This window comes from Neoarius graeffei, chromosome 21 (genome assembly GCF_027579695.1).
Source record: "Neoarius graeffei isolate fNeoGra1 chromosome 21, fNeoGra1.pri, whole genome shotgun sequence".
NCBI lineage: Eukaryota > Metazoa > Chordata > Actinopteri > Siluriformes > Ariidae > Neoarius > Neoarius graeffei.
In genome coordinates, this window is record NC_083589.1 from 56,068,882 (window position 1) to 56,084,657 (window position 15,776).

Below are 15,776 nucleotides of genomic sequence, written 5' to 3' on the forward strand. Positions count from 1 at the left end.
GTGTGATAGAACTGAAAATGGTATACACAGTACAGAACCCCAAGCTGAAGCTTGCTACCAAATAACAAGCAGGTGTGATTTGTATTTGCTGAGAAAAATGTTTCATAAATACATTCAGTCAATAAACAGGAAGTTGATGTGTGACAGACCTGAAAACGGTATACACGGTATAGAACCCTAAGCTGAAGTTTGATACCAAGTGGCTATGATTTGTGGTTGCTGACACACACACACACACACACACACAAAAAAAAAAAAAAAAAAAAAAAAAAAAGTGTTTTGGATGGAAGGACGGAAATACGGAGACAGATGTATGGACAGAGGTAAACCAGTATTATACCCCGGAGATGGGGTATAATAATAAAAATAAACATTACATACAATTCAAATTGAAATTTCCATTAGAACTTATTTATGGCTCGTCTTTATTAAAAGGAAGTAGTGAAAAATTTAATTTCCACTTGCCTTGGGGTATAAAATACAAAACTCCACCGATGTAAAAACTAATTGTTCTCCATCACCGTGTGGAACACTTCAATGCTTTCAACACAAAAGAGACAGATGGTTGACCTGCACCAGTTATATAAAGGATATAAAAGAACACATTATGCTATTTTTAATGCCATTAAGCACTTCTTATCCATCGGAATCATCGATTTGGAAAAATGGGACCGAATATAGATGTTAAAGCGTTATGCTCCGGAAAACATTACTGATTTGAAGCTTAATTTCTGACCTTCTAACTACATTTCCTCTGTCATACGTCCGCTACTAACCACGGAGACTGAAACCTAAGTCAGTACATGCTTCCTACGAGACATGAATCTCCAAGATCGCATCTTTTCAAACTGCTGCTCAGGCTACACTCACTGGCCACTTTATTAGGAACACCCATCCACCTCACCTGCTGTTTTATAACCAGCCAATCCCTTGACAGCAGCACAATGCAGAAAACCAGAACGTCAGGGACGTAGGAGCTCATCTGGCCTGCCACCAAAACAACCATGACGACCAAAACATCAAACAGAACTGAAATGTGACGGTGTGAGAGAGGACCAACCTCCATGACAAACTGTTTACAACAGGAAAAATCAAGAAAGGACGAAATTTTTGTTCCCCGACAGAAGATCAACCCAAAACATCAATCAGAACTGGAATCACATGATAAATGAGAGAGGAGATACAATTCTAGGTTAGAAGAAAATTCATTAAGTTGACTTAATTAGTAATTTGTTAGCAAAAAAACAAAACAAAACAAAAAAAAACACTTTGACAATACAACAACCAAGTGTTGTGCAGAAGGTCCAGTTCTTTCAAATGAAACAATCAGAACTGAAATCCATTGAGAACTGATGGAGGAGATACGATTTAACGAAAAATAAACAAAGCTGTAAACAAATTGTTTACAACAGGAAAATCAGCAACCAAACGACCAAGTTTTGTTCCTCAAAGGGAAGAGCTACCCAAAAACATCAATTGGACCTGAAATCGGATAAGAAATGAGAGAGGAGATACAACCCCGATTCCAAAAAAGTTGGGACAAAGTACAAATTGTAAATAAAAACGGAATGCAATAATTTACAAATCTCAAAAACTGATATTGTATTCACAATAGAACATAGACAACATATCAAATGTCGAAAGTGAGACATTTTGAAATTTCATGCCAAATATTGGCTCATTTGAAATTTCAGGACAGCAACACATCTCAAAAAAGTTGGGACAGGGGCAATAAGAGGCTGGAAAAGTTAAAGGTACAAAAAAGGAACAGCTGGAGGACCAAATTGCAACTCATTAGGACAATTGGCAATAGGTCATTAACATGACTGGGTATAAAAAGAGCATCTTGGAGTGGCAGCGGCTCTCAGAAGTAAAGATGGGAAGAGGATCACCAATCCCCCTAATTCTGCGCCGACAAATAGTGGAACAATATCAGAAAGGAGTTCGACAGTGTAAAATTGCAAAGAGTTTGAACATATCATCATCTACAGTGCATAATATCATCAAAAGATTCAGAGAATCTGGAAGAATCTCTGTGCGTAAGGGTCAAGGCCGGAAAACCATACTGGGTGCCCGTGATCTTCGGGCCCTTAGACGGCACTGCATCACATACAGGCATGCTTCTGTATTGGAAATCACAAAATTGGCTCAGGAATATTTCCAGAGAACATTATCTGTGAACACAATTCACCGTGCCATCCGCCGTTGCCAGCTAAAACTCTATAGTTCAAAGAAGAAGCCGTATCTAAACATGATCCAGAAGCGCAGACGTCTTCTCTGGGCCAAGGCTCATTTAAAATGGACTGTGGCAAAGTGGAAAACTGTTCTGTGGTCAGACGAATCAAAATTTGAAGTTCTTTATGGAAATCAGGGACGCCGTGTCATTCGGACTAAAGAGGAGAAGGACGACCCGAGTTGTTATCAGTGCTCAGTTCAGAAGCCTGCATCTCTGATGGTATGGGGTTGCATTAGTGCGTGTGGCATGAGCAGCTTACACATCTGGAAAGACACCATCAATGCTGAAAGGTATATCCAGGTTCTAGAGCAACATATGCTCCCATCCAGACGACGTCTCTTTCAGGGAAGACCTTGCATTTTCCAACATGACAATGCCAAACCACATACTGCATCAATTACAGCATCATGGCTGCGTAGAAGAAGGGTCTGGGTACTGAACTGGCCAGCCTGCAGTCCAGATCTTTCACCCATAGAAAACATTTGGCGCATCATAAAACGGAAGATACGACAAAAAAGACCTAAGACAGTTGAGCAACTAGAATCCTACATTAGACAAGAATGGGTTAACATTCCTATCCCTAAACTTGAGCAACTTGTCTCCTCAGTCCCCAGACGTTTACAGACTGTTGTAAAGAGAAAAGGGGATGTCTCACAGTGGTAAACATGGCCTTGTCCCAACTTTTTTGAGATGTGTTGTTGTCATGAAATTTAATATCACCTAATTTTAATCTTTAAATGATATATTTTCTCAGTTTAAACATTTGATACGTCATCTATGTTCTATTCTGAATAAAATATGGAATTTTGAAACTTCCACATCATTGCATTCCATTTTTATTTACAATTTGTACTTTGTCCCAACTTTTTCGGAATCGGGGTTGTACAATTCTAGCAAGAGGCCTGGAAAATTCGTTCATTTGGCCTAATTACTAACTCATTAGCAAAAAAACTGACAAAAGAATGACCAAGTTTTGTGCAGAGTGAGGAGTTCTTTCAAACAAAACAATCAGAATGGAAATCCGTGGAGAACTGACGGAGGAGATACGATTTAACTGAATTGTGGACGACGGATGCTACGCCATGGCAACAGCTCATCGGCTTTATGGCTAATCGAACTAATCATACAGATACAAATCAAGAGCTTCAGTTAATGTTCACTTCTTCAAACATCAGAATGGGAAAAACTGATCTCAAAGTGTGACTTTCTTTCACTGTGGCGTGGGTGTTGGTTTGAGCCAGATGGACTGGTTTATTTGAGTATTTCAGAAACTGCTGATCTCCTGGGGGTTTCGCACACAACAGTCTGTAGAGTTTACACAGACAGAATGGTGCGAAAAACAAAAAATACTGAGTGAGTGACAGTTCTGTGGGTGGAAACAAGCACCTCGTTGATAAGAGAAGGTCAGAGGAAAATGGCCAGATTGGTTCGAGCTGCCAGAAAGGATAGATCAACTCTCTACAACCATGGTGAGCAGAAAAGCATCTTGGCATGCAACAGCAGAACAGAACACCACATCAGGTTCCACTCCTGCAGCCAAGGACAAGAATCTTAGAATCAACAAGTTCCTATTAAAATGGCTGGTGAGGGTATATCACAGGGCAGCACCTGAACGCTCCGAGGAAAGCGTTATCTACCCTCTTCTTCATACATGACCAAACCACCACCTACGATTGGCTATTGTTGCTTTGATTTACAGGTGAGAGAGTAATGTCATCTGTCCCGCCCACAGAGAGCACACACTCTTGTAATTTTGAGGTTTGAACTCATTATCTCAGAGTGATAGAGCGAACTATCGACTGTATAAAAAAAAATGGATAGCACATCATCTCCAAAAAGTGAATCTATGACAGTTCTAGTGCCCCTGCTGGCTGGTTGCAGGAATTTTTTTTAGCCCCGCCCATTCCCATGCAACATTACGTCAGTATTACTTTCATCCAGCCAGCCAACGATTGAAATCTGCGCAAAAGCCATTTGTTTATCAGTGAACATACACTACCAACAAGATTAGGGTGGATTTAATAAGCAGGTGTCCCAAAGAATGAGTTTTTGATTCACCGTGCACTCCCAGCTTCTTGTCCTGAAACCAGGGTTCATCTGTCGCTGAATGTCCAGTTCATGTCCAAGTGACAGACGTCCTTATTAGGACACATCTGTTTTAACCTCCAGCTGAAACTATTCAAGTTCTCTGTTTGGATGCAAGACCAACCAATTTCCACCGTGAACACATTCTGCAATGTACTGGAAGGGGGCGGGTCTACCAAAGGATTGGGGCGTACCTCATTTTGCCTCCTCTCTACAGAACAGATGCTGGTTGCAAATTTCACAATCTGGCAGAGGTATTCTGGCTTCATTTCTATAGAATCAGAGTGAACATGAGCACGGTGTCCATTTTTATACAGTCGATGGGGTGAACACTTTTCTACATTTGAAGCCATTTTGTTGCTGGTGATTCAGGGTCTCGAGTGAAGATGAAAGACTTTATGATATTTTAGCTGAAACCTGGTTACTTCTGCCACGAGGTTGAGATTTGACCATGGATGCATACTAATCTCAAACACATTTATATGAGCTCTTTTATGATGAACTGAGGCAAAGTGGAAAACTGTCCTGAGGTCTGACGAATCAAAAGTAGAAGTTCTTTTTCGAAATCATGGAGAACCACGTCCTCCGGCCTAAAGAGGAGAGGGACCATCCGGCTTATCAGTGCACAGTTCAAAAGCCAGCATCTGTGATGGTATGAGGGGGCATTAGTGCACATGGCATGGGTAGCTTGTACATCTGGGAAGGCATCATTAATGCTGAATGATATATACACGTTTCAGAGCAATATGCTGCCATCCAGATAAAATCTTTTTCAGCAAAGGCCTTCCTTCTTTCAGCAAGACAATACCAAACCGCTTTCTACACATATTAAAACTGCATGGCTCTGTAGTAAGAGTCCAGGTGCTAAACTGGCCTGCCTGCAGTCCAGACCTGTCTCCTATTTAAAACATTCGGCGCATTATGAAGCGCAAAATACAACAAAAGTATTGAGCAACTGAAATTGTATATCAGGCAAGAAGAGGACAACATCTCTCTTTCAAAACTACAGCAATTGGTCTCCTCAATTCCCAAACGTTTACAGAGTGTTGTTCAAAGTAGAGGTGATGCGACACAGTGGTAAACACGCCCCTGTGCCAACTTTTTTGAAATGTGTTGCTGACATCAATTTCAAAATAAGCATACGTTTTTCAAAAAAATAAAAAATAAAATCTCAGTTTCAACACTGATATGTTGTCTCGGTACTATTTTCAAAGAAATACAGGGTTTCCATGACTTGCAAATTATCACATTCTGTTATTTAGTTTACACAGCGGCCCAACTTTTTTGGAATTGGGGTTGTAGATATAGGTTAGCTTAGAACTATTAATTGCATACATTATTATTAATTGCCTGTTATGTTTGTTTTTCCCCTCAAAGGGTGCCAAATGATTTTTGGAGATGACTAAACAGAAAGCAATGCACATTTTAGAAGAAATTGGGTAGATTTTTCCATTTCACACCACAGAAACAACAAAGATCTTCTCTTTTTTTCTTTTTAACTCTCAGGATATTAGCTGTGGTATTGTACAGAAAGTAAATTGGTGATCATACTCCTCCCTAAAGTATGTGCCGTGTGTGTATATGCACGCTTTTGTGCGTCTGTACAGTATGTCTAATTAAACTCTTGATCCATTTTTCTGTGTTATGCAGCACCTTTCTCTTTAATTATCAAGAAACGGAGACCTAATTACCGAGCATTAATCAGGACTATAACTCATCAGTGCTTAGTGAGGTGATAAGAGCAGAAAGAACTGTCTCACTACGTTACGCTTAGTGCACAACGCATTCCTGCTAAACTAATCAGCACTGTTTTGATACTCACGTCAATCAAGTGGGACAGGTCCTGGATGTAGTACTTAAACAGAGCAGCATTGGCAGCTTCCAGAGTCAAGAGATATTCGTTGCGAGCTTTCATAACCTTCAGCTTGTTCTCGGAGTATTTAGCCTGGCGCTGGAGAGAGAAAGAGAAAGAGAGAAGCCACACAAAGTGGGAGTTGATAATATGCTCATGTCTTATGTGATATTAAGACAAGCCTTAGCTTGGCTCAGCTGAAATGTTCGGTACAGCAGTAATTGGTAAATGCTGCTTTACATAATTAAACCCCTTCAGCTAAAACCAGAGTCCACTAATGAAAAGGAGAAGAAAATGAAAGTGGGAGGCTCAGACAGATTCAGGAAATTCACTAAAACCTTAACGACAACAATTATATTGAGTCCACTTTAAATCTACAGATTACATATACAGTGTACCCATTATATTTACTATACACACAGTATGATAAAAACCTTAAACCATCTGAAACACCTTGAACCAACCGACTTCCTGTCCAAAAGGTTTTAAATCTTACTCTTTACGCCTACTGCGTCTCTAGCGTCTGTAGAATTACCAAACAAACAAGAACTAGGTCCTTGTACTGACCAAACAACATCCAGATCTCATCTCATCTCATTATCTCTAGCCGCTTTATCCTGTTCTACAGGGTCGCAGGCAAGCTGGAGCCTATCCCAGCTGACTACGGGCGAAAGGCAGGGTACACCCTGGACAAGTCGCCAGGTCATCACAGGGCACAACATCCAGATATCTGTATTAAATCTCATCTCTCAATGGTTATAATATTAATAAAATCATATATTTAACTGTTTATAGTTCCATTCAATTTTATAGTACGAGTTCGTAGCAGCAGATCCAGCAGCCTCGCTTTTCTCTCTCTATTGAAGTTAATACGGTACGATCAAAAGAAAACCTTAAAGAGGAAAGCGCAAACGTCTCACTGACACTTCAGACTCATTCCATAAATGTTACCTAAATGTTTAACAGAAAGTTTCATGACAGTAACCATAAGTATTTTTTTGTTAAATAATGGTTTTTTTTTTTATCCATTTATTATTAGCCTTAAATATAGATGGTTCACTATACAGGTCACATGCACCTTTTATGCTTAACTCAAGAACCGATCCCCATACTTCCAACGAAGGGAAAGATTAAAATTCTTGTTTGTGGTCATGACACCTACAGATGGGGCTGGGTGATACAGACAATCTTATATCGTGATATGGATCATTTCATATCTTGGAATGATATGCAATAATGTGCAAAAGTTTTTGGGTGTTTTCACACCTGCACTTTTTAGTTTGGTTAAATCGAATCTTGGTTCGTTTTCTCCCTTGGTGCAACTCGTGGGAACACAGCAATCACACTCAGGACTGCAGATCAAAACCACATCGTGACCCTTACATCTACGGTATGCCAATCACGATACATTACATTTTCTCTAAATAATAATAATAATAATAAATTTTACTAAATAATGCAGTTATTTTGTATATGCAAATTTTACTAATTTTAAATTTTACTTTGAAATTTTAATGAAATAAAAAGTAACATTTTAATTTGTATTTTTAAATTTTATTTACAAATAATTTTACTAAATAATGTATGATTTTGTATACATTAACTTATATTTTGTTAAATTTTAACTAAAAAGAAATTAAATTAAATTTTAAAATTTACAAATTATTTTAATGTAGTCATTTTGTATACATTAATTTCTAAATGTAATTTTTTTAACTAAAGAAAAAATTAACTTTAATTTTTCAAATTTTATTTACAAATAATTTTAAAGTTATTTTGTATACATTAATTTTACAAATTAAGTTTTAAATTTTAATTAAAGAAAAAATTTAAATAAAATAAACATTAAAAATGTTTAAATTTACAAATAATTTTACTAAAATGCAGTTATTTTGTATACATTAATTTTACCAATTTTAAATTTTGTTTTAAATTAAATAAAAATGAAAAAAATTCAAAATAAAGTTCATTTAATTTTATTTTAATTACACATAATTTTACTAAATAACGTATAGTAATTTTGTATCTATACAAAATAACGATGTATTCATGACTGGCTTTACAGTGGCACACCTTACAGATGTCCATTTTCTGGTCAGTGTCTGATTTGTTAGATCCAAACCACGAGTACATCTCTGTTGCAGGGAATTTCACGCCATGTTTGTTTTTTGTTATTACACCACACCAATAGTAGTGTCTCGCTTCAACCTTAGTGACACAAATCATCCGCTGCAAAGTGACATTTGCGACATTGGAGCTTTATCAATAGACAAATAGTCGTCATGCTACCATATGTATGGTCATATCTCACAGCCCTGGCTACAGATGTAGTAGATGGAGTTTAGATTGAAGAAAAAGAAACACTGGAGTACCCCTTTAATACAGCATCTTAATATTATTGCTGGTTAACATCCAACACATTAAGAGCCTTGATCCTGTCTCGACTCCCGTACCTTCTCCTTCATCTTCTGGATTTTGCGGGCAGCATTGCGGCGCTGATGGCGCTCTTCATTGCGCAGACTAAACACCTCTCCACCTCGGCCCTGCCTCTCGCCCTGCCGCTCGGCCTCCTTCAGCTTGTTCTCAGAGCTCAGAGTCTCACTGTGGTACATGTGGTAGGTCTTCATCACCTGCACAGACGTTGCCAAGCCATCAGGATAAAACTTCACCATAAACACCAATGCTATCCGAATAAACCTTTCAATCATCTAACAGGGTTTATTTCCTAACCAGGTTCAGAGTGTTTTCAACCGTCACGGCTTTGTTTTCCTTCGTTCAAATTTGGTACAGTGGAAGTTTGAAGTCTGAAATTGTGTCACTTCCTATGAATTTTGACAACGGTAGGGAAAGTTGGGTAATCTGTTGGCAGTCGTGTTCATTTTTTGGGCTATGATACTGCACTCATGACTAAATGGGAACTGGGTCATTTCCTGACCTCGGTGTAGGAAAAATCTATTTAAAATGTCATTTTAACTCAATTCCCACTCAGAGTTTCTCAAGAGCTCCGGTTTCTCCAAACTGGAAATTCTATGATGTCAGTTTAATATGGTGAGGCCCAAAATGCAAAGTCAGGAGAAGAAACGATGCGTTTTAAGCCTTTTAAACAGAATGTTGGGTTTATGAGCAAGTATGATGGTCAGATCGTCCAAGAAACCAGTCTTCCACCATACCCCCCCAGCCTGCCGGCTCACATTCAACATAACTCGGAAGTGGGAAGTTGGAATTCGGAGCTACATCCTTTTTTTTTTTTCTTGTACCACTGTGCATTCAAGGTGCAAAATGAGGGGGGGGGGGGGGGGGGGGAGAAAAACAAACAAACAAAAAAAATGGAAATCTTTTGTTAGCAACAATCCAACAGCTAACTGTGATGAGCGATGAATACTAAGCTCCTCAAAAAAAAAAAAAAAAAAGACTTAACAAGCGATCATACGTATCTGCTGGTTGATCGATCTAAAGCAGATACTAGTACAAACAGCATAACATTACACATTACAGGCATTGAGCAGACGTTCTTATCCAGAGTGACATACAACAGAACCCCTGGCAGCGATGCCAACCTTTTGTGAAATCAATGTGTAGTGACACATGCATACGAGTGGAGTGCCCGCAGGGCGCGTAGCAAGTCCAATCCAGCTGGGGGTTCGGGGGGCGCTGTAAGCCCCCCGAGAAAATTTTGGAAATTGGTGCTTTTTTAGGGCCATTCTGAGTGAATACAGGTGACTAACGCTACGTTCACACTGCAAGGCTTAATGCTCAATTCCGATTTTTTTGTGAAATCCGATTTTTTTTGTGAGGTCGTTCACATTAACAAATATATGCGACTTGTATGTGATCCTCAGTATGAACGAAAAGCGACCTAAAAGTGTTCCGCATGCGCATTGCAGGACACGACGACGTCACACGCAGTGAGCATGGCCAGTGTTTACGGAAGTAAAACCGCCCGGTTGCGGTATGACCCATCCAATCTAGCTTGAATAGCTGCATCCCCCCAAATGGAAATCAGCTGCCTAACCTCTGCGTCCTTCCATTGAGAAGATTCAGAACCTTCACAGCCCGAAGCGTCCCTCGCACTGATGTCATGCGCAGGGGCGCAGATACGTTTTTTGAACTGGGGGGGACAAAAAACTGGGGGGGACAAAGCTGCCAGCAAACCAACCCCAACCCCGATATGCCTGTCAAACTTGTTGTGGGTTACCATAGCAACCAAGCTCGAGCTCGCAACCTGTGCAGTCTGCGCAGCTCAACCAACCGAACATCAGTCTTTGTTTTGTTTTATGCGAGTTGTTGCAACTATGTATACACTGCCGTGCACCTCAATAAACCGAATGGTAATTAGTCTTTTGATTTTTCCATGAGGTTTGCCTTATGCAAAGTGGGGGGGACCGAACGAAGTGAATTTAAATCTGAGTGGGACGAATCCCACCCGTCCCACCCTCTATCTGCGCCCGTGATTATGTGCCATGTTGTTGTAACTTTTTTTTGAGAGACCCGCTGCCTACTTCAGCGCAGAATAGTGACGTTTGTGGCTTGTTGATGACATGCAAGTCGGATGAATGCGACCTGGCGGTTCAGACTGAAGTCGCATATGAAAAGAGCGGATAGGAATCGGAATTAGGACCACATATCCAAACGGCCTGGGTCGGATTTGAAAAAATCGGATCTGTGTCGTTCATATTGTCAATAAAAGATCGGATACAGGTCACATATGGGCGAAAAGATCGGATTTGAGTCACTTCAGCCTGCAGTGTGAACGTAGCCTAGAATGAACTGGGAAATGTTGGTTTTGGGGGGAGAAAATTGTTGATTTGTTTTTTTTTTCAATTATCTGAAAAATAAAACCAAACCACAATCACTCATGATTTTCTCATGAGTGATACTCATAACTCACCACATTCACACTAAAGGCTTCTCTGGTAATTTGTATACAATCAACTTTCAAACAGTGAATATTATTTTCTTAACTTTACTACACAAATGCAGATTACATGCCATCAGTGTTTATAGAGAATATGCTGGAACACTCAATTAGCAAATACTCAAATAATTGTACTGGAACATGTCCATTTCCTTTTTATTCCCATAATTATGTCAAGTCACTTTGATTACTTTTAATTTTTATCAACTTCCTTTCACTTTTAATCTCATCAATATCAAGTCAGATTACTTATTCAGTTCTGATTGATTTACTTCAGAAGATGACCGTTTCAGTTCCAACAGTGTTTCGTTTCTTTTTGCGAATATATCGTGAAATGTTCATTGCATATTCGGAACATGGTGTTTTGGGTGGATGACGACCCTGATTTCATGTTTTGAGCGATAGTTTGTGAGGTTACAACACCCCGACAGCCCCTCAATACCTAGTGACATGGGCTGCTCGACATTCCATCGTGGTATCGATAATTAATTCGCGCATGCGCAGAACGCTTATCAACAAAGATGGCGGCGCCCATCGAAGCAAACTTTGACCATAAATACAGTCAAAATATTGAATTATCAAGCGATAATTGGCCTCAAACGTACCGAACACCAGCAAAATATCGTGAACCCTTATAGATTCACGCGTTTCGAACCGCATCCATGCTAAAATCGTATGAATCCCATATAAACTGAATAGACGGTCGTAGCCTCGTAGTGCTGCTGTCAAAAACGTAGTGACTACGCACGAATCATAGTGATTGGCATCTCTGCCCTGGGGAGCAGGTGCCTTACTCAAGGGCACTTCAACCATTCCTGCTGGTCCAGGGACTCGAACCAGCAACCTTTTGGGCCCAAAACTGCTTCCCTAACCATTAGGCCATGGGAATAACACATTAAAATTAAAGTAGTGCTACTTCGTTGACTGTTGATGGTGTGAGCAGCTGTGCTGATCTGATATCACATGGTCAAGTTGTCACTGAGCAGACATTTCCTTACTTCCGAGTTGAGGGAGGAGTTTTCTTTGATTTTTCCTAGTCGGAATTTTGACACTGAACACAACCTCAGCCTCGTCTCCTGTCTAGCTTGTCTTGTTTTTGCTTTCTGTGTTCTCCCCTTTGTATGATGCTGTAAGTAACACTACCTTGTTTGTGAGCGTGTGTCAAATTGCTTTCCAACTTTAAACCATGAAGGTCAAATGAACATTCCAAAGGAGAAAACAGGAAATCCAGAGTTCCCAGTTGTCATGAATGCAGCATAAATCACGGCAAAGCAAGATCTAAACCCAAGATATAAACAGCCCGAAAAACCTTTTTGATGATCAGTAGAGCAGTCGGTTCCTCACATCTGTGAACGCCTAGTGAAGGAATATTTAAAAAGGAAGCCAGTCTTCCCCACATCCGAAGTGTGGGGACATGCCCACGTTGAGATAATCAGGTAGATACGACCAAATCCACTGTGCTCCATCTGTGTGTTTAATGGATGCCGTGTGTGTATGAAGAGTGTGAGCACATGCGTTTGTGAAGGAGGGAAAAATGTGAGTAATTGCTGCCATATGTAAATGACCACTGTTTAGCTCTGCTACAAGCCTCGTGATGGGTTTTAATAACAAGGACATATAGAAGCTCTTGCGTGCTCGAGCACCCTGACAGAACATCAGAGAACGCAGAACAAATGCTCAGCGTCTCACAGCTGTGTGTGTATGTGAAAGAGAGAGAGACAGAGTGCGTCACTGTCCATCTGTGAAGCCAAGGATGGTGGAAGTAATCTTTGGTAAAAAGCTTTGCCTGGGTTTGTTTAGAAGCTGTTAAATTACAGACAAATTCAAGTCCCACACTCGCACAATCTTTGGGCATCATTTGACGAAACTCAGCAAGCAGCCATTATATTAAATTATTACTCGAACAAGGATGAAACAAAAACCTTCTACAACCCCAATTCCAAAAAAGTTGGGACGCTGTGTAAACCGTAAATTAAAACAATGTAATGATTTGCAAATCATGGAATCCCTATATTTCATTGAAAATAGGACAAATATGTTGAAACTGAGAAATTTTTATTGTTTTTTGAAAAATAAACGCTCATTTTGAATTTGATGTCAGCAACACGTTTCAGAAAAGTTGGGACAGGGCAACAAAAGACTGAAAAAATTGTGTGATGCTTTAAAAAAACAAAAACAAAACAAAACCCAAGTTGGTTAATTAGCAACAGGTCAGTAACATGATTGGGTATAAAAAGAGCATCCCAGAGAGGCAGAGTCTCTCAGAAGTAAAGATGGGGAGGGGTTCACTACTCTGTGAAAGACTGCGTGGGCAAACAGTGCAATAATTTCAGAATAACGTTCCTCAATGTAAAACTGCAAAGAATTTGCAGATCACATCATCTTTGGTACATAATATCATTAAAAGATTCAGAGAATCTGGAGAAATCTCTGTATGCAAGAGACAAGGCTGAAAACTGACATTGGATGCCTGTGATCTTCAGGCCCTCAGGAGACACTGCATTAAAAGCAGACACGTGTCTGTAGTGGACATCAGTGTATGGGCTCAGGGACACTTCAGAAAGCCATCGTCTGTGAAAACGGTTCATTACTGCATCCACAAATGCAAGTTTAAACCAGATATAAACAATATCCAGAAACATCGCCACCTTCTCTGGGCCTGAGCTCTTTTATGATGGACTGAGGCGAAGTGGAAAACTGTCCCAAGGTCTGACGAATCAAAAGTAGAAATTCTTTTTTGAAAATCATGGACACCACGTCCTCCAGGCTAAAGAGGAGCGAGACCATCCGGCTTGTTATCAGTGCACAGTTCAAAAGCCAGCATCTGTGATGGTATGAGGGGGCATTAGTGCACATGATATGGATAGCTTGTACATCTGGGAAGGCATCATTAACATTGAATGATATATACACGTTTCAGAGCAATATGCTGCCATCCAGACAAAACCTTTTTCAGCAAAGGCCTTCCTTCTTTCAGCAACACAACGCCAAACCACTTTCTGCACGGCTCCGTAATAAGAGAGTCTGGGTGTTAAACTGGCCTGCCTGCAGTTCAGACCTGTCTCCTATTTAAAACATTTGGTGCGTTATGAAGTGCAAAATACGACAAAGGAGACCCCGAACTGTTGAGCAACTGAAACTGTATATCAGCAACTGGTCTCCTCAATTCCCAAACGTTTACAGAGTTTTGTTAAAAGTAGAGGTGATACAACACAGTGGTAAACACGCCCCTGTGCCAACTCTTCTGAAACGTGTTGCTGACATCAAATTTAAAATGAGCATATTTTTCAAAAAACAAAGTCTCTCAGTTTCAACGTTTGATATTTTTACTTTGGACTATTTTGAATGAAATACAGGGTTTCCATGATTTGCAAATTATCGCATTCGGTTTTTATTTACAGTTTACACAGCGTCCCAACTTTTTTGGAACTGGGGTTGTAAAATGTCCCTCTGAAGCTTCCATAGATTGTGTGAGGCAAACTAAAGTTATTACATTTCTGCCCTGAAAACGAACCTGTGCTCAGGCAGTGTGACAAGTATAAAATGATAGAATGAGCAAATGAAAGATTGATGAGCTGGTTTGAGCCGAGCTGTGGAGCGATTCAAAAAAAAAAAAAAGTATAGAAGATCAGTGATAAGGCGAATGGCTCGTGTACTGATGGAATGATAAAAAGAAAAGGAGAAACACAAGATGAGCGGTTTGAGGCAAGCTGAAGTGACAGAATAAAATAATCTGAGCAACGAAGATGAGAATGAAAGGATGAGAGGCTTGAGACCGACAGAAAGATATCCTTACCGTATAGAGTTCATTAAGAATCTTCATCAGGTCCTCCTGCAACTGGAAAGTGATCTCTTTACTCTATATAAAAAATAAAAAAATTGAGAGAGAAAGTTTATTTCGAGAAGCTAATACAAAAGGTCAAGGTTTGGGTCAAACTCATATCTAAAAGCAATGAAACACCATTTGAGACATCTGATCTAAAAAGAATGGGGCGATCAAAAGCCATTTGGAGAGCAAAACACCATCCTATTACTTTTATCCGTCGAGTCCATTCAGGCTTGGAGTCATGATTACAAAGAAGAAAAGCAGACAAAGCTTCATGCGAATCGATTTTCGTTGTTCATAGCTTAGTAATTTAGTAGTTCATAGCTTGGTACACTGATGTTAACTTCCAGCTTTCGGAACATAAAACTTAAATAAGAAGGGCTGCATTGTAGGAGTACGGTGGAAAAATGCATAGCTCCTCCCCTTCATTAGCTATGCACCGACCACATGGTCCCATCAACTTGCTAGGCATCTTAACCCACATCGCAAGACCAGATGGTTCTCAAAAACAATGCAGAATTATTTTCTCTTTATCCAAATAAACTCTACCACGATTAAATCTTTTGCCAGAGCCCGCTTCACGCTCGGAATAAATTCACAGAGAAACACACCGGTGAAGAAAACTGCTACACTGAGAAATGGCCTTAACTCAATTGAGAGGAAATAAAAGTGGTTTAAAAGGACCGTTTTCATAAAATCTAATATTGTCCATATTAATGAAGTGATATCCAGTACATGGTGCAACTAAACAGCAATAAGACCAACCTAGAAATCACATTAGGAATTGCAGTCCTCCGGAAGTAGAAATAAAAAGCACGCAATCTCGCTTAAATAAAACTCCAACTGCTTCGTCTCTGCTGCT

General features: G+C 39.8%; 1 protein-coding gene across 4 annotated transcripts in view; it reads right to left on the reverse strand.

Moving 5' to 3' along the window:
* Nucleotides 1-15,776, reverse strand: part of srgap1b (SLIT-ROBO Rho GTPase activating protein 1b) — a 126,737-nt gene that overhangs the window by 55,709 nt on the left and 55,252 nt on the right. For all 4 annotated transcript variants that reach the window (XM_060903394.1, XM_060903392.1, XM_060903393.1 and 1 more), the window contains 3 exons: nt 14,885-14,947; nt 8,627-8,803; nt 6,144-6,272 (listed from right to left, as the gene is read on the reverse strand). In XM_060903394.1, the coding sequence (XP_060759377.1) occupies nt 6,144-6,272; nt 8,627-8,803; nt 14,885-14,911 (333 nt within the window). In that variant the 5' untranslated portion in view covers nt 14,912-14,947. The remainder of the gene's footprint in view (nt 1-6,143; nt 6,273-8,626; nt 8,804-14,884; nt 14,948-15,776) is intronic.